The 24,003-nt window shown below is 33.9% G+C and overlaps 2 protein-coding genes across 2 annotated transcripts in view; both read right to left on the reverse strand.

Annotated features, from left to right (window-relative positions):
• Nucleotides 1-24,003, reverse strand: part of LOC126697288 (tetraspanin-6) — a 121,686-nt gene that overhangs the window by 84,903 nt on the left and 12,780 nt on the right. The window lies entirely within an intron of this gene.
• On the reverse strand, nucleotides 10,093-19,328 carry LOC126697287 (MLO-like protein 12). The gene is made up of 11 exons (XM_050394212.1): nucleotides 19,073-19,328; nucleotides 18,907-18,964; nucleotides 17,898-18,136; nucleotides 17,484-17,600; nucleotides 17,261-17,321; nucleotides 16,050-16,138; nucleotides 11,064-11,138; nucleotides 10,826-10,920; nucleotides 10,685-10,734; nucleotides 10,371-10,411; nucleotides 10,093-10,278 (listed from the first exon to the last, which is right to left on the reverse strand). Exons 1-11 carry the CDS (start codon nucleotides 19,211-19,213, stop codon nucleotides 10,216-10,218), a joined length of 1,029 nt encoding a protein of 342 aa, XP_050250169.1. The 5' UTR covers nucleotides 19,214-19,328; the 3' UTR covers nucleotides 10,093-10,215.

The following is a 24,003-nucleotide window of genomic DNA, read 5'->3' on the forward strand; positions in this document are numbered from 1 at the left end:
GTAAGACAAGGACTTGAAGACTTTAACATTTTCAAAGATCAGACGTTTGGGGAGAGAGAACCACTGGAATCAAAAAGTTTATCTATTCACTGAAGAAATAAAAGAAACTTTTCTCCAATATTAATTGTTTGGTGGAGAGAGAGAGAGAGAGAAAGTGCTAGAAAATACCACTAAATTAACTTTCTTTTATTTTACTTCAAGTGTAGGGTTTATATTATTGGATAAGATTTAGGTACAGTATTTAGGTACTGTTCTTTAGGTTTTCCTTTTAAGATTTTGTCATGTGAATTTTTCTCTATGAGATTGAAGTATATTTTTTAGTTAAGTAACCGCATGGCTAAATCTTAAGAGAAGAATTTAAGGAACAGTACCTAAGGTACTGTACCTAAGAGATGATGTATTAAAACATTTACTTTTAATGCTCTCCTTATTTGTGATTCATATTTTACTCAATAAGTGTGATTCAAAAGTTGTGACCAACTTTGAATTTTAAGAACCCCCAAAAATTGGTTGAGTGGTTTCAAAATTTTAAAGTCTCGTGATCTTGTTTCTCGTGAGATTGGAAAGGTTCTATGTTCGAAACTTCTAGCCAATAACTTTAGACAATTTTTTAGGGAATCTAAATAATTTGGTACTTGAAGAATGTTGTTGACATATAGGTAAGTTGAACCAATTTAAAATCTTTGTTTCCTCTTTTCTCATTCTCAATCCCTCAGTAACTTATTACACTCTCTAACGCGGGAGTAAAAGTAGGAGAACTAAAAAAATGTAAGTTGACAAATAATCTTATTTGATTGATTTACCCCTATTTTAATAATTTAATTGATTTTTAAAGAGTAACAATAATTTATTATAACACTTTTCCCCTCTCGTTTTTCTTGTGTTCCAAACCAAGAAAATAAATAAATAAATAAATATTTTTATTTACTGTGGTAGCAAAAACTTTAGAACTTTTTTTTTTTTTTTTTTTTTTTTTTTTGTGGACAAGAAATTTTGTATTCAAGCAAACAAAAGATTGAAACATGCACACAAAACAACAAAGTTTAACGTGAATCAACCAATTCTATGCCTATATACAAAAGCAACACCAACACCAAATGTACATTGTCTCTTTCTCCTTTTGTCTCTACCATAGTGCTGTGAATTGTGATAGAAATTTATTTTATTTTGTATCCTTTTCTTTTTATTTCTACCCTTAAACTTTTTTATTCCACCTTCCAATTAATAAATAAAGTAAAGAATTATGAGTCTCACTCAAACATTGACTAAGGTAAATGGGTAATTCACACCCCCAAAATAAAAGAAGAAAAAATAAATCTGAGTAAGTAGTTTGGATCTAGAAATGATTCTATCTCTATTTGCTTTTAAAATTAACAAACGTGATTTTACAAAGATTTAATTTTGACATATATATAATACATCATATATTATATATATTCTATTAGATTTTAATTGTATTTCAATTTTGTCAGATGTGTCACTCTAATTATTCTATTATTTCATGCCAAATGTCTCTATATTTTAAATATCCTCTAATTTCATGTCAAGTGTCCTACCAATTATATTTTAGTTTTGTATCAATTACTTTTACGTGCAAATTTATATATTAGAAAATAAAATAAAAAAAGATTATGCTTGTGGGGGTAAAATTCGCCAGTCAACGTTGGGCCATGGTACTCGTACGAAACCCAACCATAATAGGAAGCGAAGACACGGGCAGAGGACCTCCCAGCCCAATCATGTTAGGCCGGGCTTGCTTAAGGGGCGTCCGAGTAGGAGTACCTCCTCGGACGCACCAAACAGGAGTCCGATTCACACCCTTTACATGGTGAAAGGTCATCCAAAATCAAAGGAAAATGCAAGACGTTCAGGGGGCAACCACAACTGCCGCATTAAATGCAAGGAAGCTACTTTTCCAGCCGCATTAATGTGGAGAGGACAGGAGAACAGTATTATCTTGGCCAGTACAACTCACAGAAAAGAAGGAGGATGTCCTATGGGACAGGCACTCAAGTAGAGGCCCAGATGATTAACAAGTGTAGGGTCATTATCGTTCGAAGGATGCTATATAAGAGAAGAAAATCCCCATGACCAGTGGATCGAAAAAAGGAGGAGAAAAAAGGGGAGAGAAAGAGAGAGAAGTTCTGTAAACAAAGCATAAGATATTGTCCCATGAACTGTTATCCCAGGAAACTCAATAAAACATCCCCACGTTCAAATGGTTGCATGGCTTACTAACAATTACGTTTACTCTGTTTAGACCTAGTTCTACGACCCACTCTCTACAAATTCATTGTTGAGGGTCTTTCGGGCCAGAATCGCCTGCTTGCTGGGCCTGGGCCCCAAAATCTGCCCTTACAATGCTAATATATATATATATATAATATGTACATTTGTGAGTTCTAATTAGCTCAACTGACAAAATCTTTTATTGTTGAATAAAAAATTTAGGATTTTTCTCAAAAAACCAATTAGTGTTTTAGTCTGATGATAAAATGCAATAATTATAGAACATACTCTATAGATTGAAATACTGTTGTATTTATCCAAAAAAAAGTATAGTTATAAGCTAATTGTTATTTAATTAGAATATTGAACATCAATTATGGGGATTCTAGTTAGCTCAGTGGTAAATTGATAATGTTTTTTTCTTTTAGGACTTTATGGCTGTGGTTCTCCTCCTTCTCCCACTATCTAAAAACAATACTATCAGTTATCAATAGTGTGTAACCCTGTGCATATGCATGGGTACAATTAAAAATAATCACAATTGCACGGTTCAAATTACACTTTTTTTTATAGAAAATGTTGAAATTATACATAGTATTAACTTACACATTTTTTAAACCATAAATTTCTAAAATATGTAATGGTTTCCCATTATTCGTGTGTGTGTGTGTGTGTGTGTGTGATTTAGAATTTAATTGGATTGACTCTTTAGTTTTTGCACCCAATAATTCACTTGCCACAAAAATTAAAAAAATTAGATGGACACGCAAAATTGGACTTCAATTGAAATTTAATTAGATTTGAACTCTTCGATTTTTACACTCAATAATTCACTTGCCACAAAAATTAAAAATTAGATGGGAAACATGGCGCATCATTGAACTCCAATTGAAATTCAATTTGGATTTTAATTTGATTTTCTCTGGACTTTAGCTTTTAATATATATATATATATATATATGTATATATATATATATATATATATGTATATATATATATATATATATATGTATAGACATTTCAGTTTTTGCATCCAATAATTCATTTACCACAAAAATTTTTTAAAAATAGATATACATGTAGCATAAAATTAAACTCCAATTGAAATCTAATTTTTTGAATCTAATTGGATTAAAACTCTTCTATTTTTATACTCAATAATTCACTTGGCATAAAAATTAAAAATTAGATGTGCAGGCACACAATTGAACTCTAATTGAAATTCAATTTAGATTCTAATTTGATTTTCTCTAACTCTAGCTTGTAATATATATATATATATATATATATTTGATTCATTTCTTTATTATTATTATTTTTTGGAATAAAATTCTAGCGGGGAGGGAAATACAAGGGGGAGGGTGTACCCCTCTCCCCTAAATGATTTATTATTATATAATTATATTATATTATATATACACCTTTGACCTTTAAAATATATATTCAACTTTGTCCAATTCAAAGTTAAAAACAAAATTAAAAACAAAAAAAAGAAAGAAAGAAAGAAAGAAAGAAGAAGAGAAGATGACTCTAATCGATCCACGTAAAAAATTAAAAAATAAATAAAAATAGATTACTCTTCTTCTTTTTTATAATAAAAATTGGATGACTCTAATGGAAACATTAACAAGTGGCCAAGTCCTTTTACCTACGTAATATAATAACTATTCGAGCTCTTCAAGGACCACGAGTAGATTTTTAAAATTCCCATTTTTAATACCTTACCCTTGACCGGCCGGCACTGGTTTTGTTATCTCTGAATAGTGCTTTTTCAATTTTCATGGATTAAAAATTGAGCTTCATCATATTCTTTAATGATTAACAATGTCATTATTATTCTTTTGATAGCGATGTTATACTTATCAAGTACTCAGCTAAGAATTTTCTCAAAAAAATAAAACAAAGTATTCAGCTAAGAACGCACGTCATGTGTCACATGCGGCAAAAACTACTCTACTAATTAAAACTTGCAATATTGTCCAATAAGATCAAACTCTTCCAAATTCAACAGATGATGTTTATATATACTAAACTTGACATGAACAGTTTTATTCCAAAAAAAAACTTCACATGTATATTTGTTATTATCATATCAATTTATAAACCTATCTTTTTTTTTTATTGGTGACGAAAATATTTTGTCACTCGGACATTTGGTGATCACAGGGCTTTAGTGACGAATGCGATTTTGTCACCATATGTCTTCAGCAACGAAATAAAGACATATTGTGCCGAAAAATTTCGTCACTAAAAAAAAAAATTTGTATGCAAAATTGAACAATCCCAAAATTTTGGAATGTGAATAATGTTGCCAACGCATCAGTTTGGAAATTGAAAGATTCCGAGACTGTTTCAATTTCCAAACTGATGCGTTGGCAACATTATTCACATTCCAAAATTTTGGGATTGTTCAATTTTGCATACAAATTTTTTTTTTTTTTCAAAGGTCAAGACTCAAGAGTCTTATTTTTGGTCTGCAAAATGACAAGAATATAATACCCCTACAATTGGTATAGTCATCATTCATCAAAGACTAATCAATGATTAAAGACACTTGAGAGACAGAGACTGTTTCAATTTCCAAACTAATGCTACAGCAACGTTTCAATTTCCAAACTAATGCTACAGCAACATTATTCACGTTTCAAAATTTTGGGATGTATCAATATAGCATATAAAATGATTTTCTTTTAAAAAAAATTAAGAGTTTTGTAGTTAAATTAGTTGGCTTAGTAATTAGTATTTTTGATGAGTTTTGTAGTTCAAATCCCTTTCTTCCTTCTATCGAATTTATAAAATATTAAAAAAAAAAAAAAAAAAAGAAGGGGTCAAAAGACTTCATTAATATTACTAAACGACATTTGATGGCCAAGCCAAACGCGCATAGACCTGTTCTTGATATTGAAATGCTGTAGACGAAATGAGAAAGTTTTATTTTTGGGCAATCTTTTTTTTATTTGATCATGTTATTTTTGGCAATCTTGGTTCAAAGGTGGTTCATTAGTTTTAACTTTGACTTTCAAACCAAAATTTGAAGGGAAAATTAAAGACATCAAATCAAATTTGACTCCATGCTACAGCAATAACAAAACTATGTTATTGACTGATTGTATGCCATTTTTGTAGCCAAAAATTGTGGGTTTGGGTTTAAAAGTCTAATTGTAATTTTTTATATAAAGAATCTGTTTTCCGCATATCATGTGTATGTTACATGACAAGGAATACAGATTCTTTTTTCTTTTCTTTCTTCTTTCCATTACTGCTTATGAATGACGCGGATGGGACTTTATTTAGAAATGATGACCTACACTATGGAAAACAACTATTTTCTTCACTGTGGATCACATTAAAATTTAAAATTCTTTCTCCCAAGTAAGCTACAAAAGACTAATAACTCTGAAAGCAAAGACTAATAAGGCTAAAAATGTTATTTAATATATACTACCTTATACTTAATTGAGTTTGTGTTGTTAAGTTCACTCACCATCATTTTCTCAACCAAAAAAAAAAAAAAGTTAACTTACCACCATTGTAAAGGAAAATTCTTGTATAAAACGGTTTCATGAGACCTATGTCTCAATTACACGTGAGTCTCACAGATATATGGATTTCACATGCATGAGACTCACAGTTCATTGAGATATAGGTCTTATAAAACCGTCTCATACAACACTTACTCTATTACAAAATATGCCTACATGAATTTAATATAACTGGACTTTGGAATACAAATTTGAAAGAAAAAGAAAAAAGGCATTTTTATTTGACTCCATCAAGATTAAGAAAATGCCACATTACCGTACACGGACTTAAATGTGAAACTTCTGTAGCCAAAACCTTTGTTGGTTTGGGTTTAAAAGTCAGTTTGATGTTTTCATAGGGATATAAAACTAATGAAAATTGGTCATGATTGTAAAAATTTCTGGGGGCCACGAATAGAACATTCAATGCAACTTGCTTGCTTCAATTTTGTAATTTTTCTTTATTTGATTTTGAAAAAGTCTAAGAACACAAAATTTTCATAACTGTAATCTGTAATGTGACAGAATGTGATTGATAAAGAAAAATAATAGATAAATATGTTAATACCCTGTGTTGGTCACATTAACCGGCTCTCCTCATCCCCACCATGGATGGTCAGCTTTTTTATAAAATCGCCAATAATTGGAAAAAAATATATGAAATTTATTGCATCATTAGACTCGTTGTAATACTTATCCTCCTTACGTGGCTCACTATTATAATGATGGTATTGCCCTCTAGCAGTCTAGCCGTAGAAGCCATGAACCACTTCCAATCATAATATCACAAATTCACAAGTAGCAGTGATTTGATAGATCATCGTCCTTATAATCTAATGAAAATGCTGAGATTATTGAAAATGGCACAATTTGTGCCACAACTCGTCATGTATCGAGTTGTAATTGGTGGAAGTGTGTCTTCACATGGTCCATAGACACTCTTTCACCAATCACAACTCGTCACGTGGTAAGTTATGGAACAAAATTGTGTCATTTTTTATGGTCCTAACACAACTCATAATCTAAAGGCTAATTCATGTGCAGTTTATCTATATGTTTAATATATATATTGTGGGGCCCAATAATTTATGGGCCCGGCCCGCTTGCTCATGGGGAGTCCACAGGCCCAAGCCGAAGAAGGCCATGGCCCAAGCTCAAAAATAAGAAGCACAAAAGGGCCCGGAGATATGGCCGAGGATAGCTTAGTCCTCGGCAGACCCAAAGTCTCATTGATGAAAGTGGTATACGAGTAAACTTTAAAGATCAAAAAATATCTCAGGGAAGTTGTCCTTAATACCCTTCACTGATAAGACTCTGCACCTAACAGAACCGGATTCTTAGGCTTTATTAACCATCCCCAACAATTCTGGGATTAGACTGACGGGACAAATAGTAGTCCTAAAAAAGTTGACCCTACACGTGGACGAGGGACAGCGAACGTAGGCTAGTATAAAAGAGAAGATAAACTAATCAGAAAGAGACCCCCCCCTCATCTCACTTCCTGGGAAAAACTCCAGGGATGATGAATGCCCGGACAATATATGTACACCACCACGAAAAACCCACCGCCGGGTAACCGGAGAAAGACATTAGTGCTCCTCGGACATGATCCGAGGAGTCCAATCCCTCAAGTTACAAAGCTGTAGGGCTTGGATATCCAGGCTGAAACCTTTTCTTATCTGAGTTTCCCTAAAGTCCGGTCTGGACCAACGCCCTGTGACCAAACGCTAGCCTTTCAAGCCCACTCTCTACAAATCTTATTGTGAGGGATCCTTCACGTGCGAGCCCAACGTCATTGTTGGGCCGTTTGAGAATCGTGTCCCTACATATATATATATAAATATATAAATGGCTTGCACAGTTAATTTGGTGTTGAAAGTTTAAAGACCCAAAATATAAAAATGATAAAAATACACAAGCAATTACTAGGTGATTCCAACATACAGTGATGTGGTATTTCAAACCAATAAAAACTCAAAAACAAATTAATTAATACAAAAATATGATATAAACTCAAAAATTAATGTGAAAAAATTAATTGTTCGTAGGGTAATTAATTTTTTATTCTCAAAAAAAAATAGTGGATTAATCCTACATTAAAAAATAAGTGTAAGACCAAAAAAAAATACTTAATATTCTCAACCAAAAAAAAAAAAAAAAGATTTGGAATACCATATCAGTTTTTTTTTTTTTTTGAGGGAAATTCCGTATTAGTTGTACTTCAAAAATACTTTATAATTTTCCAAAATACACACCTATATACGCTATAGTTTGATATAGTTTTTATTGATACCATTAGTTTCTAATTTTCCTAATCCATCCCATGTTGCATCCACTTATTTCATTAAATTGTTTTTATCTACTCTCCTATTTAAATCATTAACGAAAGCAAAAGATCTCATAGTTAAATTGGTACATCTTTATGTACAAAGTGTTTAAAGGTCTAAGAGGAAGAATGTTCGAACTGCGAAGTTAGCAACATATTATAATTATCTCTAAAAACAATCATTAACAAAAAGTATCACGTGAATAAAAAGATATCACAAGAGGTGTGCTTTGAAATGAAGGTAATAAACGAGTATATATATGCCATAAATTAGTACCCAACTTCTGAATAAGTGGCTTGAAGAACTTGCTTTTGTTTCATAATCACCGAATTCCTAGCCACACCAAATCGTGCATGTCCCTAATAGGCTAATCATATTGATAATTTGATAACAATCAATAACTTGTACTTGTAAACCTAGCATTAATGGTAAACCGACTTATAAGGGACCCCCTTAACTCTTAAGTCATTAATTTCTAGCATTAATGGTACAGGGACTTAGGAGCCCCCTTGACTCTTAATTTCTAGTATAAATCTAAATTTTAGATATAAAATTGGTATTTCCCTGATTTTGGGTCTTTAATATCTTTTTAATTAACTAAGAGTCCTTGTCAATGTAGGGAGTCTAGGGATGACAATTTTGGTCTATCCCGCCCCACTCTATTCTTCTCTACACAGATATTTTTTACCCCATAAAGGTGTTGAGAATCTTGAGATGGGCTGGAGATGGGGTGAGATTTTTGCCCCACATCTCGAAACAAAGCAATGATGAATTTAAATTGCCTAACCGTGTGTCCTGTATATATTTGCAAAAAATACAATTCATTTTATTTTTATTTCAAAACACCCCCTAGAGTTCCTACTATCTTATATTTTTAAGTATTAAAATTTTTGGATATTATGATTTTTTTCAAAATTGTCTTGTTAAATAATTTGATTTATATTATTGTAATAGGTGTGGAATATGGCAGGTTAACACAGGATGGAGTTCATCCATACTTATCATAAACAATTTTTTTTTTCAAAATTTTATTAATAAATTTTGAGAAAGTTATTCTCCTTTCTTTCTATTGGATTCCAAATTTCTCCTTATATATTACTGGAACTCACGAATTTAAAGATTATTATCTTGAAAGAAACATGTTCTATTTCTTTTGTCTTTCACTTGTGTCACTTTTGGATTTTTTTTTTTTTTTAAAGAATCTTTTTTAAGGATGTTGTATTTGGAATTTTGATGTAATTTTTCTTTGAGAAACTTGGACTATATACTCTATAGAAATAGTTTATTATTGATTGAACTTTCCTTTTGCTGGAAGATTTTAATTATTGTTATTGCTGGAAAGATAAATGGATATTTTGTATTAGAGCTCTGACAATTATAGTCTGTTGCCTCAAGCTCTAGGCCCTTGTCAGGTTTGGGACCTGACAAGTGCTCATGCTGAGGAACCAACATCTCGCATGTACAAAACAATACTTAATGCAAACCGTTTAAAGGCTAGGCTAGGTTTTAGAAAGAGATTAGGTTGTTAACTCTAAGTTTTGTTGAAGAGAACGAAAAAATATCAATTCTTCAGGAATACTTTCTTGGAACAAAGCTTCCAAGACGTATTTAAACTAAATGCTTGTACTTTACAAAAGTGATGTTATTTATAGATAGAAAACCTTGGTTTAGTCTCTAGGAGCTCGCTCCATGTTATAAGTAAGCAATTGTAGGAGGTGAAATTTTAAGCCAATCATAAAATGCCACATCAAAATTTAATGACAAAATTTAAATTAATATGTCATTAAATTAGATAAATCAAGCGTTGACATGTGTCATTTAAGAGGATATTTATCCTAATTAAATAGAGATAAATATCTTGATGATAATTATTCTAATTAAATAGAGATAAATATCTCAATTAAATTGGAAGGATAATAGTAATCATTATCTCTATTAAAATAAATAAATAAAATTAGAGATAATTATCGACAAGGAAGTCAATCACAAGTGGGACTTATCCTTTGAAACCACTATAAATAGAGGGCATACCTCCTCTCATTTAGACACAATTTTCTAAGACATCGAAGCTCTGGAGAAATTCTGCTTCAAGAACACACGAAAAACATTCAAATAAATTCTTTGAAGTTCTATTGGAATTAAGCTGAAAAAGCCTCCATGAACTTCAACAAACCTAGCTTTGTCCCCACCAGGAGTATTATCTGTAAAATTCACAGCAAACCACATCAACTTCCATTAAACCAACAGCCCAAAATGAGAATGTAGGAGTACAAGTTTGTTTCTGGTTGCCTACAATCAATGGGAGAAATGGTAGCCACAGATAAGAATGCCATCCTGTCATTGTATAGAAAGAAACATTTCTTATTTATCAGAAATCACAAGACAATTTACGCTAAATTTGGACTAAAGAAAAGAGAATGACAGAAAACAGCCAAATGACCTCCCAATTTAGAATGGATCGATTTCATGATTCGAATTAAATTTTACAAAATGTATATTCTTTAAATTTTTTCAATAACATCGTGCTGTGTCCGTTCCATTTTTTCACAATTTAGAAAGGAAAATTGTGACCACAGCTTGATATCCAAGAAGTAGAATTCAGCTTACCATATGTGTTGGACAGGAGGAATAACAACGCAAAGAACCATATGATTCGACTGCGCATGAGAAGTAAGATTAAGATTCTAATATAATTGAAAATCAATCAAAGAAACAAACACCTTAAAGTTAAATTGTTTGAGCACAAACCTGATCCCCACCACAACTTTAAAATCCTTTTCGAGTGATCTGCTAATGTATTTTTGGAAATCAAATGTTGTTTCATTTTCTGGTGCCAAATGTGCCTGTAAAATGTAAATCACATAGGCAACATAGGAGCTTCAGTTATCAAAACGAATTTATATCCCTTTCTCGACCTTGGTATATATATATATATATATATATATAGAAGCTCGAACATTGTGTTACTCCATATATTAAAACTTACCTTGATAAATCCATGTCTCAGTGCAAGGTAATCAACCTTGTTAACTGAGGTAAAGAATTGTCGGAAGAAACACACCTAATGAAACGAGAAGAGGAACTTTTATAAGAATTTGAGCAATAGCTTCACAACTTGTAGTGTCCAACTTTTTATTTTTGAGTAGAGATTTTAGTCTCCAACTTAGTAACACGGAATGGCATGCGGAGAAATATACACGACATATTGTAATTTTTCAAATAACAATTATTTTGAAAATCTAATAGTTTGATTGCATATTTTTTATATTTTTAACTTGCACGTCAAATTTTGTTTTAATCAGATGTTATTTACTATTCAATCCATAATTTTTTTTTTCATAATTTTATATTACCAAAAAAAAAATTGAAATTTAAAATTTGTTAACATAACTGGGGGGGGGGGGAAAAGACTAATAGGCCCGTTTAAATATCTATACTGGATCAGAGGCCCAGTCCATGGAAAACCCCCTCCTCAATTGGATAAAGCCAAGGGCAAAAGAGGTAACAGACCATCAATGGCAAAACTCCAGACCGTTCCACAGGGCAGGGAAAGCACGAAAGTTGAGAAAGACAACAGATAGAACGAATGCGTACAAGGGAAGGCAACCTTTATTGTACTCAGTGCCTTGTGCCTGACACAGCCATACTTCTCTATCCTTACAACCATTCCCAATAACTAGAGGTAAGGGCGGATTGGACAAGGACCTACCCTGGGGACCCCAGTTAAGAGGAGAAAAACGACTATAAAATGGGAGTAAAGAGGAACAAGAAAGGGGAGGCCAACAGAGGGGAGAAACCAGAAAAAGCTCCTCGGATCCTGCCTAGGACCAAATCTTCTCTATTAAACTCGGCCCATGAGAGATGCTGTGTTGGTCATTGTTCATACATTAAAACCCAGCTCTTTGGCCCACTCTCTACAAAATTCATTATATCGGGCTCCCTGGTCTAAGGATCTATGCATCCTGGGATTGGCCTGAAAAATGTGTCCCTACAATTGGCGCCGTCTGTGGGAAGAGCTTGTGCGTTAGCAGGTGCAACGACCAATCACAATGGGGTCGAGCTCCTACCACCGAGAGTCCATCAGAAAGACTGTTGGCAGTGGTACGAGCTGCACGAAAGCCTCCCCTTTTGTTACCTCAAACACATCGTCGTTGTCGTCACTCAGCCTCCACTCAGGCCCATACTTCGAAGCATGGATTACACGACAAAGATTGTCAAGTGAAACGTGATCCTAGGGGCTTCTAACGTTAGATATTTGCTAAGGACGCCAGACGAGGGACTAACTCTCGTGGGCCTAGTAGTCCAGTCTGTTGAATCCCCTATGGAGAGAGAAGCTGAAAACAAAGCCTAGAGGCTAGACAGAACCAAGGCCTTGCATGGTCCTCGGACTCAAGCCTATGGGGAAACTAGACACTCTGAAAACAAAACCTAGAGGCTAGACAGAACCAAGGCCTTGCATGGTCCTCGGACTCAAGCCTATGGGGAAACTAGACACTCTGAAAACAAAGCCTAGAGGCTAGACAGAACCAAGGCCTTGCATGGTCCTCGGACTCAAGCTTATGGGGAAACTAGACACTCTAAAAACAAAGGCTAAGTACTAGACAGAACCAAAGCCTTGCATGGTCCTCGGACTCAAGCCTATGGGGAAACTAGACACTCTGAAAACAAAGGCTAAGTACTAGACAGAACCAAGGCCTTGCATAGCCCTCAGACTCAAGCCTATGGGGAAACTAGACACTCTGAAAACAAAGCCTAGAGGCTAGACAGAACCAAGGCCTTGCATGGTCCTCAGACTCAAGCCTATGAGGAAACTAGAGACTCTGAAAACAAAGGCTAAGTACTAGACAAAACCAAGGCCTTGCATGGTCCTCGAACTCAAGCCTATAAGGAAACTAGACACTCTGAAAACAAAGCCTAGAGGCTAGACAGAACCAAAGCCTTGCATGGTCCTCGGACTCAAGCCTATGGGGAAACTAGACACTCTGAAAACAAAGCCTAAAGGTTAGACAGAACTAAGACCTTGCATGGTCCTCGAACTCAAGCCTATGGAGAAACTAGACACTCTGAAAACAAAGGCTAAGTACTAGACAGAACCAAGGCCTTGCATGGTCCTCGGACTCAAACCTATGGGGAAACTAGACACTCTGAAAACAAAGCCTAGAGGCTAGACAGAACCAAGGCCTTGCATGGTCCTCAGACTCAAGCCTATGGGGAAACTAGACACTCTGAAAACAAAGGCTAAGTACTAGACAGAACCATGGCCTTGCATGGTCCTCGGACTCAAGCCTATGGGGAAACTAAACACTCTGAAAACAAAGCCTAGAGGCTAGACAGAATAAAGGCCTTGCATGGTCCTCAGACTCAAGCCTATGGGGAAACTAGACACTCTGAAAACAAAGGCTAAGTACTAGACAGAACCAAGACCTTGCATGGTCCTCGGACTCAAGCCTATGGGGAAACTAGACACTCTGAGAACAAAACCTAGAGGCTAGACAGAACTAAGATCTTGCATGGTCCTCGGACTCAAGCCTATGAGGAAACTACACTCTGAAAACAAAGGCTAAGTACTAGACAGAACTAAGGCCTTACATGGTCCTCGGACTCAAGCCTATGGGGAAACTAGACACTGAGAACAAAGCCTATGAGCCAGACAGAATCAAGACCTTGCATGGTCCTCGGACTATATACAACAAGTTAAAGTTACGAATATCGTCGGAAACTAAAGGAAGGACCCTAATGCAGAGCGACCCTCTCGGACAGTTTAGTTCAGATTACACATCCCTAGGCAGTTATTCTGTTCACAATACGAAACGTGCGGCTGTTATCCCGGTTAGTCCTATATGGTTAACTTATTTAAAATCAGTACTATTGTGCTTGTTGATTTTGGTCAACAACTATATCACTGAAGTCATCGATTCTAAATACGATTCAAGAGAAGAACACCAGTACATCCGTTCACACAATAATTATTACAAAAAAAAAGAAAGGACACGGAAAATGCGGTAAGATCATCTTTTATTAGATAAAGAGATGCTACAATATACATAAAGGAACTTAGACAAGCCCGAAATCAGAAGCTAACTAGAAATAAAAAATTATAACATAAAAATACACGGGGATGACAGACCCTTCAATTCTACTCTAACAACGACTAGGCAAGTCTGGGCGGCGCCAGTGATGGAAGAGAAGAAGAAGCAGAGGCACCCGGGTGGCGCCAGTGAGGGAAGAGAGGAAGAAGCGGGGATGCTAAATCCCCGTACCAGCTCCGACGGTAGTCGAGCAAGTATCATATTAGCTACAACCGCGCAAGAGCAGATGGTACCAGCGATGGGAAATCTTAGTGTTGTCGCACCAAAAATCTGATGCGATGTCCACCTGCTTCGGATTTTGGCTGAAGGAAAAAGAGGCTCCTCCCTTACACTGTCCAAGAGAAGGAGAGCCTTGAGCCTTTCTCTCTCTTGTCCTAACCGAGCCATTCTGAACCTCGAAGATACCCAAGGCTTCCAAAGAGGGAGTTATTCCTTCATCCTCATCCTAACCATGATCATTCCACTCCCAAAATCTCAGTTACTCTCACAGTAGGGACTTTGGGAACGTTTGAGGAGTTAGAAATCTAAAAACTCAAGGCTCTGCTAACAAAGATGGACTATCTCCCACCGGGCGTCTTATATAGGGGACGAATCTGGAAGCAATCAATTCGCTCCAAAACCCCAGGAAGGAATTACAAACGAGATTAATCTCGCTCGAATTCCAAAGTAATCTTCAGCCGTTGAATTTATGTCACCTCGTGAAAGACCCATAATTAGAAGCGTGCCTCGTGTACCAAAATGACAGGGATATGTCGGGGATAGCTTAAAAGAATGTTTCATAGCCAGGAACGCGCCTTGAGCAAACGAAGAAACTCTGGCATTAATGGAAGACAAGGCTTGGGAAACCGTGACAGGGGCTCAATGTCACCAAAACCCTCCTGCCCGTCCAAGGAGCCGAACAGCAGGATTTTAAAGGGCTATTGTGGGGGAAAAAAGACTAATAGACCCGTTTGAATATCTATACTGGGTCAGGGACCCAGTCCATGGAAAAACCCCTCCTTGGCCACGGAAAAATCCTCCTCGGATGGATAAAGCCAAGGGCAAAAGAGGTAACAGACCATCAATGGCAAAACTCCAGACCGTTCCACAGGGCAGGGAAAGCACGAAAGTGGAGAAAGACGACAGATAGAACGAATGCGTACAAGGGAAGGCAACCTTTATTGTACTCAGTGCCTTGTACCTGACACAGCCATACTTCTCTGTCCTTACAACCATTCCCAATAACTAGAGGTAAAGGCGGATTGGACAAGTACCTACCCTGGGGACCCCAGTTAAGAGGAGAAAAACGACTATAAAAGGGGAGTAAAGAGGAACAAGAAATGGGAGGCCAACAGAGGGGAGACACCAGAAAAAGCTCCTCGAATCCTGCCGAGGACCAAATCTTCTCTATTAAACTCGGCCCATGAGTGATGCTGTGTTGGTCATTGTTCATATATTAAAACCCAGCTCTTTAACCCACTCTCTACAAAATTCATTGTATCGGGCTCCCTAGTCTAAGGATCCATGCATCCTGGGCTTGGCCTGAAAAATGTGTCCCTACAATAACCATTGATCTTTGATTTTGTAGAAATTTTATAAGCATGAAAAAAAATATATATAATTAATCTAATGATAGATTTGTCAAAATCACATTCAATAAAAAGATATTGAGTTGTGTTAGAGCCAAAATTTATCCATTTGTTTTAAGCATCTTAAATTCTTAACCCTTAAACTTAAAACACTACTTAATTAATTTAACTAATAAATCAATAAAATACTAGGAAGTAACAGTTAACTTAAAAGTTATTAGTTTACATATAAATAATTAATTTAACAATTAAATCATTAAAACACTTCTTAATTCGTCGACATTATAATTTTTTTGGAATTTAATTCTTGCTTACTATCCAAAGGGAAATTGGTGACTTGCTCCAAAAGTTCAAATGTCTACGCCCAAACGATGTATCCCTTGCAAACCTAAACCTTTGTGGATCTGCATCACATTAATCATTGTATACATCACACCCATAGTGTGCATGAGAATTTGTCTTTTTACCACACTATAAAAAAGAAAAATTAAAAGCAAACCAAAAAAAAAAAAAAATCTAGCGATTTTATATATATATATATATATAGATATAAAAGATAACTTAGCAAACCTTAACTAGAAATTGCATCTCATTAACAATAAATAAAAATAATAAAAGTAATTTACATTGCAGTTGCATAATATAATAATAATGTACTACTTAACAGTAGCTAGCCACCTACCCAATCAGCAAAGAGATAAAAATAAATAAAACATTAATGTTGCTATCATACAGAATTTTCTCATAAAAGTGATCATAATAACATTATTCAGAAAAAATAAATAAATAAATAAATAAATAACCAAAAAAAACAAATCAAAACAAAAACAAATAAACAAACAATAATAACATCACTTTTACACACTACTAAGTACTAACATGACTTTTTTTTTAGGGCAAGCACTAACACCACTAGATTCTCAAAAACATATATACATTAACTTCACTTTTATTAGCACAAATAACAAGGTACCACCTAAACACTTGTGAAAAAAAATTATAAAAATTATGTATGAGGTTAAAAATATTACAAATTTTACTACATAATTTTTACAAATTAATGTATTACTAATCATAGAAAAGTAATTCAAACATTCATCATTATTAATAACACATTAGTTTATAAATCTGTAATAAAATTTATAATATCTCTAATAATTAATTGTTTGGTATTCCATAGTTTTAGTAGCTTATTTACTAAGTATGAGACAAAATATATAGTTTTTAGTAATTTTTATGTTAAATGTATGACAAAAAGATAAAAATTAGCCTAATTTTGTTAAATTTTAAAAAGAAAAAAATTGAAGCAAAAATCAAAGCAAAAACAGACACCTAGTTTTCGATTATTATCATACACTTATTGAAAAGTCATTTATAAAGGAATCCATTGATTTTTATACTAAAATACAAGAATTCTATGACTTTGTTTTTGTTTGTTTTTGTGACTAGTAGCTTTCAAACTAAATATATACCCCATAAAATTAAACTTTACTACGTTGACCAGTTTGACAGTATTTGAGACTTACCGTGAGAGGATTGATATTCAGGTTTCTTTGTTTCTTCCTCCCAAACTTGCCATATTCTCATCTGCGATCCAAAAGCAAGAATTTTGACAACATTCAAAGAAGGAAAAGAACTAGAGCAATGTATACATTTTGTACAATTGCAGTGCGGGATCGATTTACTACTATATATTTGATGAATAAATCATTTCTCTCATAAACATGAAAATAATTACAAGAGAAGTACCTTAGTTCTGCCCAAAGCCAAGGTGGTGATGCAGTAAAGCACATGAACAACGGCTAGCACAAAAATGAATATATGGAGCTGGTGAATCCCTAATTTAGACACCAACGCGACTTTACCCTATTAAAATGCCAAATAAAAAAAAATAAATAAATAAAAAACTTCAATCCACTAAATTCATCATTCCCACTTTTTTTATGAACTTTACAAATGGATATATTACAGATCACAAAAAAATAATTCAAATATTTATTTATTTATTATGATATTCAACTATTACTTATAAGTTATAACATTCATTGATTCTATTCCAAGTTTCCAACAACCCCTACCCCAAAAATTGAAGGCTATTCATTGGTGGTACCACAATATTAAATTCGTTTAAATTAAATAAAATAAATAAATCATTGAGCTTACCTCTAGTGTGCATTTGTCAATTTCTTTTGCAGCTAATATTCTTCGTGAACCGAAACCAAAATCCCAAAATTGTAGTAGTTTCCGTCCTTTGTCCTTGGAATCTGTCTCTTCCTTGCTCTCCTTGTACCCCTTTTTACAGGGGTGCCAAGTGGCTCCAACACTCTTGGGTATACATATATCAGTAATTGGCGCTTGAAACACTATTAAGAGCAAGGATATGAATCCCAATATCATAAGCTCTGAAAAAAGAAAATATATATATCCAACAAAGAAAAAGTGTTAGGCTTTGGACAGACTCAACTTCCTTTTTTTTCTTTAAGATATGCTAGAGATCAAACCATGAGCATTGGAATAATAGTTAAATAATTAAATTCACTTTTTGGTAATTTATCATGATCGCTACGCAGGGCCGGCTCTATGGTGGAGCAAAAAATGCAACCGCCTAAGGCCCCAAGTAAAAAAAAGGCCCCTAAATTTTAACCAATAGGATTATTTATAATCAATAAATAAAATCATTTTTTTTATTAGATGAAAAACAAATAAAAAAATAGAGAAAAATGCAACGTCGTCCACAATATTTTTCACAACACTTTTACAACTAATGCTAAGTAACAAGTTATTACAGCCTATTGTTGATGGCAAAAAAATAATTATAGTGATATTTTCAAATAAAAAACAAAAAGCAATTTAAAATCTAGGATTTGTTGTAAAAAATATTGTGAATGTTGCACTTCTAAAAAAAAAAAAGAATAATAATAAGAGTTTAATTAGCAAACTTTTACTAGTTTTCATCTAAATCTACCACTAACACCACTGTTTTACTTACCACTATCAATCTACCACATCAACAAGTATGAAAAATTTTGTCAAATTTTTTGTCTTAAAAATTCAAAAAAAAAAAAATTTATATGTAGTTAATGTTAATTAGTAGTAATTTTGCATCTAAATAAGATGATCAATTTTCACTTTAGGCCCCCAAATGCATCAAGCCGCCCCTGTCGCTACGTACCTGTTTTGATTTTTTCGAGTGCTTCGTATAGAGTTAACTTGTGTTTTTTTTTTAGCCACTACATAGGAATGCAAGAATCATTCATCAAGAAAAAAATATATATACACACAAAAGAAACTGCAGGTTACCCAAACGGATATCAAGATAAATAAATAAGCTTAGTTACCTTTCCAATGATATGAGTAATATGTTCAATGAAGAGAGAAATAACAACCAACACAAAGCAGACCACCGCAACAGCCCATGTTGGAGTGCGCTCCAGTGAACGTTCATACTCACCTGGATTTGGACTGTCCTTGCCCACCATGGAAGCAAAACTCTAAGAAAGTTTACAATGAAATGTTGAAGAAACAATGGAGGAAATTAATTACTGTCGTGATGATGATATCCACAACAAAATAATTGCAGCTTCTATACGTAAGTTTTTCTGCTGTGTCCGTAGAGAGAGGTCGTTTGTTGTTTATATAGAGAGTAGAAACGAATTAAGTCTAAGTCTACACATCGGTAGACTTTGACCCTTTCAAAGATCGGTAGTTATTACACTTATAGAGACGCAGAACAACAAATTTAGAAACTTTTATCTATTAAACAAAACAACTAAAATAAATTTCTCAGTTCTCTCCCGGAATAAGACAGAAAGTTCATTAGAAAATACTATATAGTAACCCATGTAGTATTTAGAGAAGAAATTGATAGGCCAAAAACATATTGACCCCTTGTGATAAATTAACTAATTAAATTGCCAAGTTTATCAATTAATCAAATTAACATGCAAAGCGCGTGATAGCACAAACAAATCACCAATAACTAAAGTATGCAGTGGAAAATAAATTGACACGGTGATTTATTTACGAATGGAGAAAACCTACACGGCAAGTAAAGGAATCCTAGTGCCTTATACCAACCTGCTGTTAAACCCTTACCCCAATACCCAATTGGACTTGTTCTATAATGACAATCTCTCCTTATAATGCACAGCTCCCATTACGTGACAAACCAATTGCGCGGATCTCAGTACGCAACTTGATCACCAACTTGAAAGGATGTTGGCTGCAAAGTTCTTTTGTTCATCCCACGATGAAAATCATGAAGTTCCTTGGTCACAAAACCCAATAGTGTAAAAACATAGCAGCTTCTTTAACAACTAGGGCAAACTAGGTTTCCGATTACACTCTTCTTCACACTTGTGGAATTGTGCTCTTGTGCCACTGTGCCTAACCTTTTACGGCCTTTAAAATAATCCTTATATATGCTTAAGGTTGTGAGAAAAGAAAGTTCAAACATATACTCACAGATTGGATGAAACACAGTCTTGAAAAACTGAACTTCATAAACCTTGATAGATACCCTATCTGTCGAGCTGCTGTCGAGCCACGGGATTCAGATAGCTCTAAGTCTCGATAGATGCTAGCTATCGAGCTTTAATGAACAGCACTTTCTGACTTGGTTCTTAGACAAACTTGCATGACTTTAACACTTGAACTTAAAACCTTGTTTCTCGAAGTATTAAACACATCCTAGATCTACCCAATTACAAGTAAAGTGCGTTTTATAAAAAGATTAGCCAATTACACAAAATAATGACATATGTTTCTAACATGTGAAACACATATGTCCTAACAAAAATAGTAGTAATTTATAGGTTCCATAGGAAATAACACTAAAGTAGGTTCATTTGTCTTTTTCCAAACAAAACAAAGTTTTCTGGGCCCCACTTGATAGTTAGTAGCCATAATCTCATTTTTCTTGCCACATGTTCTTAAGCGACGACAAATTTTTATCCCGTGGTGACTTTCTCACACAATTTGTCCTTTGAATTATTTGACCCACATAATCATAATAAAAATAAATAAAATATAAGACATTTTGTAAGGATATAAACCCCTGCAAAACACAATATGTTTAACTTAATTTATTAGCCAAGTTGTTAATTAGGTTAATTATTCAGATCTAGATTAAACATCCATCACATGTAACAAACACAGAGGAAAAGTAAATAACACAAAATGTGATGACCCAGGAAAACCAATGACACAACTCGTTTCAAGGTAAAAAAAAACCTAGAGGGAACTATCCCAAAAGGACAATCCACCATATCAAATTGAGATTTACAGTTAAGATTACAAATTCATGGTAAATCTAACATAGTTACCAAACTGGGTTCTAAACTCCACAAACCTCTTTGATCTAGATTTGTTCTCACAAGAACCACCTATTCATACCTTGAACTTCAGTACACTTGATAACTAAAGGCTTGGCTGCAACTTTATCCACTAGTACTAGCAATATGGATTTAATCTCTGGTAGGTGCTTGATAGAGTTAGAAGGTACAAAACCTCACAGATCTCATAAGAGTAACTCTCAAGACTTGAAAAACGTGTATTAGGGTTTTTTTTTTTATACTTAGGAGTGTTGGACTCAAACCCTAAACGTTTCACGGGCTATTAGGACTTATTTAAAATTTTGCAAATCACAATTTGATCGATCAAGGCTTCTCTTCGATCGGTCACGCTTAAAGTACAGTTTTGCAATTCTTCTTTCTACGGCTTGTATGTTCTTGAAACATCACTTGAATCAACTTAAGCAATGTCTAAAACATTTCAAAGACACTAAGATCTTATACTAGACATGTTTTTGTTCTTGGTTTACCAACATACAACAAATTTAGAACCTAAACATTTATGACTAAATCTTTAGAACCTAACACCTTTTATATTAAACTAAAAAGTTATGATCCTAGTGTCCCACACTGCTTAAGTGTAAGTTTAAACATGTGTATATAAGCTCTTGAGCAACATCTCCTTACAAGCTGGATTTCAAGGGTGACTTCTACCCATGGATTTGTAACATTTGGTATCAAAACCAACCACCACCTCGAGTAATCGAGTTAATATAACTAATAGATGAGTGGAGCCGCGAGTTCTACCCATGAGTTTGTAACATAAAACCCTAGCCTCCACTAATCTTTTTCTCTTCTATCTTAACTTTTTTACAGTTTCAAGCACTTTACTTTTGCCATAGACCCAAATTTTAACTTCTTAATTCTTACCACTTAAAAGAATAGATAAAGAAATGTTTAATTCTACGTAACTTTTTAAGAGTATTCAAGCCCATGAGAGTAAAACTTTGCAAGTAAATTTCTATATTCTTAACACTTTCACATTTATTTATTTTCATAATTTATTTTAAGGAATCAAATTATATGTTTAAATTTCTCTATCTTTAGATTAATCTCTTAATTCGATTGTCATTAACTATGAAGTGATTTTTTTTATTTTAATGATATAAAATATATACATAAAAGCAATTGGGATTATGGAGAAGCCTAATCATAATAATGATTTCAATTCAAAGTATATCTAAAGGAACTTGTATCAAAGTATATTTTGCAAATCTTCCAATTGAATAAATTAAACTAGGTAATCAAATATAAATTAAAGTTTATATTAGTTTTGATCTTGTATGTCAATTACATATTAATATATAACTGTTTATTTATTTTGTTATTTATATTGATTAATAATATTTAGATTAATTTTAATTTCAATTTTGCCCCTCCAGAAATGAAATCTAGCTCCGCCACTAGATTTAGTGGCATAAAAAAATTTATAATTATTTTGGCAACTTTTTTTATATGTTATTTTGTGATTGATACATAATAAACGTTATGTCAATGATATACTTATGTGAAATTGAAGTTGCTCCAATAATAGCTTGTCATTTTAACAAATTATGAAAAATGATATAAAAAAAAAAAAAAAAATTTATCTCTAGCATTGCTATATAAAACATGAAGTACTTTAAGTTTCAACACTTCCTCCTCTATAAAAATATTCCCCAAAAAGAGCCAGATGGAAAAGTGATGACAAACAAATTAAACATGAGTTAGGTTAAAAAAGAAAACACGAATTAGTTTTTAGATTATAAGCTGAGTCATCCTTGCATTACACTTGGGTCCCCTTTTCCCTCAAAAACCAATAAAATTAAAATTATAGCCAAATTTGCAAGACTTTGGAGTCTCTTTGATAACAACAACAATAGCCAACAAAATTAATGACACGATTGAATCCACAGTAGGGATAATCAGAAAAAGTGACCCAACATGGCCGTGGACTTGGAACAAGGTACGTATTATATGGGTTGCTTAACAAGGAATAATAATCTTGTCCAATTGGGTGGCACAATGATTCAATGAAATGGGCCCTGATAGCATTGAGATAAACATATATACTTGTAGCAAATGTACGAAAGAAAAAAAAAAATCATATTGATTTAATAGAGGAAGTGACTTCTGAACAATCCTATATATTGGAATTACTAGAAAGTTGGAGAAGGGATTCATATCTCATGCAATACCTAGGGTATTGCATGGGGTAAAATACCTAAATTCTCAACCATAGATTTTCTAGGTATTGCATGGGGTAAAATACCTAAATTCTCAACCATAGATTTAATCTAATGGCTTAAACCTTTGACACCTCACCAATCCACGCTGGCAATCCGTGTGCTCAGCTCTTTGCCAATTCAATTTGCTCTCTCCTCACTGCTTCCTGCCTAAACTTCTCATCAGATCCAAAAAAATTCAACATATTTCTCTCTTCCACCAAACCTTTGTCTATGGCTGAATCTCCATGGCTATAGCTAGCAACCACCAAATCCCTCACCACCACACATTCTCCTCGTCTCTCTCTCTCTCTCTCTCTCTCTCTCTCTCTCTCTCTCTCTCTCTCTCTCTCTCTCTCTCTCATATCTAGGTTTCTCTGTTTTCTCCTTCTCTCAAGCCTAGCCGTGGCTGAGCTTTTGCCTCCACTCACACCTATCGCCGTTGGCGGTGCCTCTCATCGGCATCACAACCACTGGTGGCCGCAGGTCCAGCTCTCTTATTCTTTATTTTCTTTCTCTTTTATTTTATTTTTTTTCAATTTTTATTTGCCTTTTAGACAAGACTGAAACCCCTTTGACACTCATTTTGTTTCATTTTTTTATTAGTTTGATGAATTACATTTTTGTTTCATTTTTATAGCTTGTCATTTTAACAAATTATGAAAAACAATATAAAAAAATTTGTATCTCTAGCATTGCTATATAAAACATGAA

Source organism: Quercus robur, chromosome 8 (assembly GCF_932294415.1).
Source record: "Quercus robur chromosome 8, dhQueRobu3.1, whole genome shotgun sequence".
In the NCBI taxonomy this organism is placed as follows: domain Eukaryota; kingdom Viridiplantae; phylum Streptophyta; class Magnoliopsida; order Fagales; family Fagaceae; genus Quercus; species Quercus robur.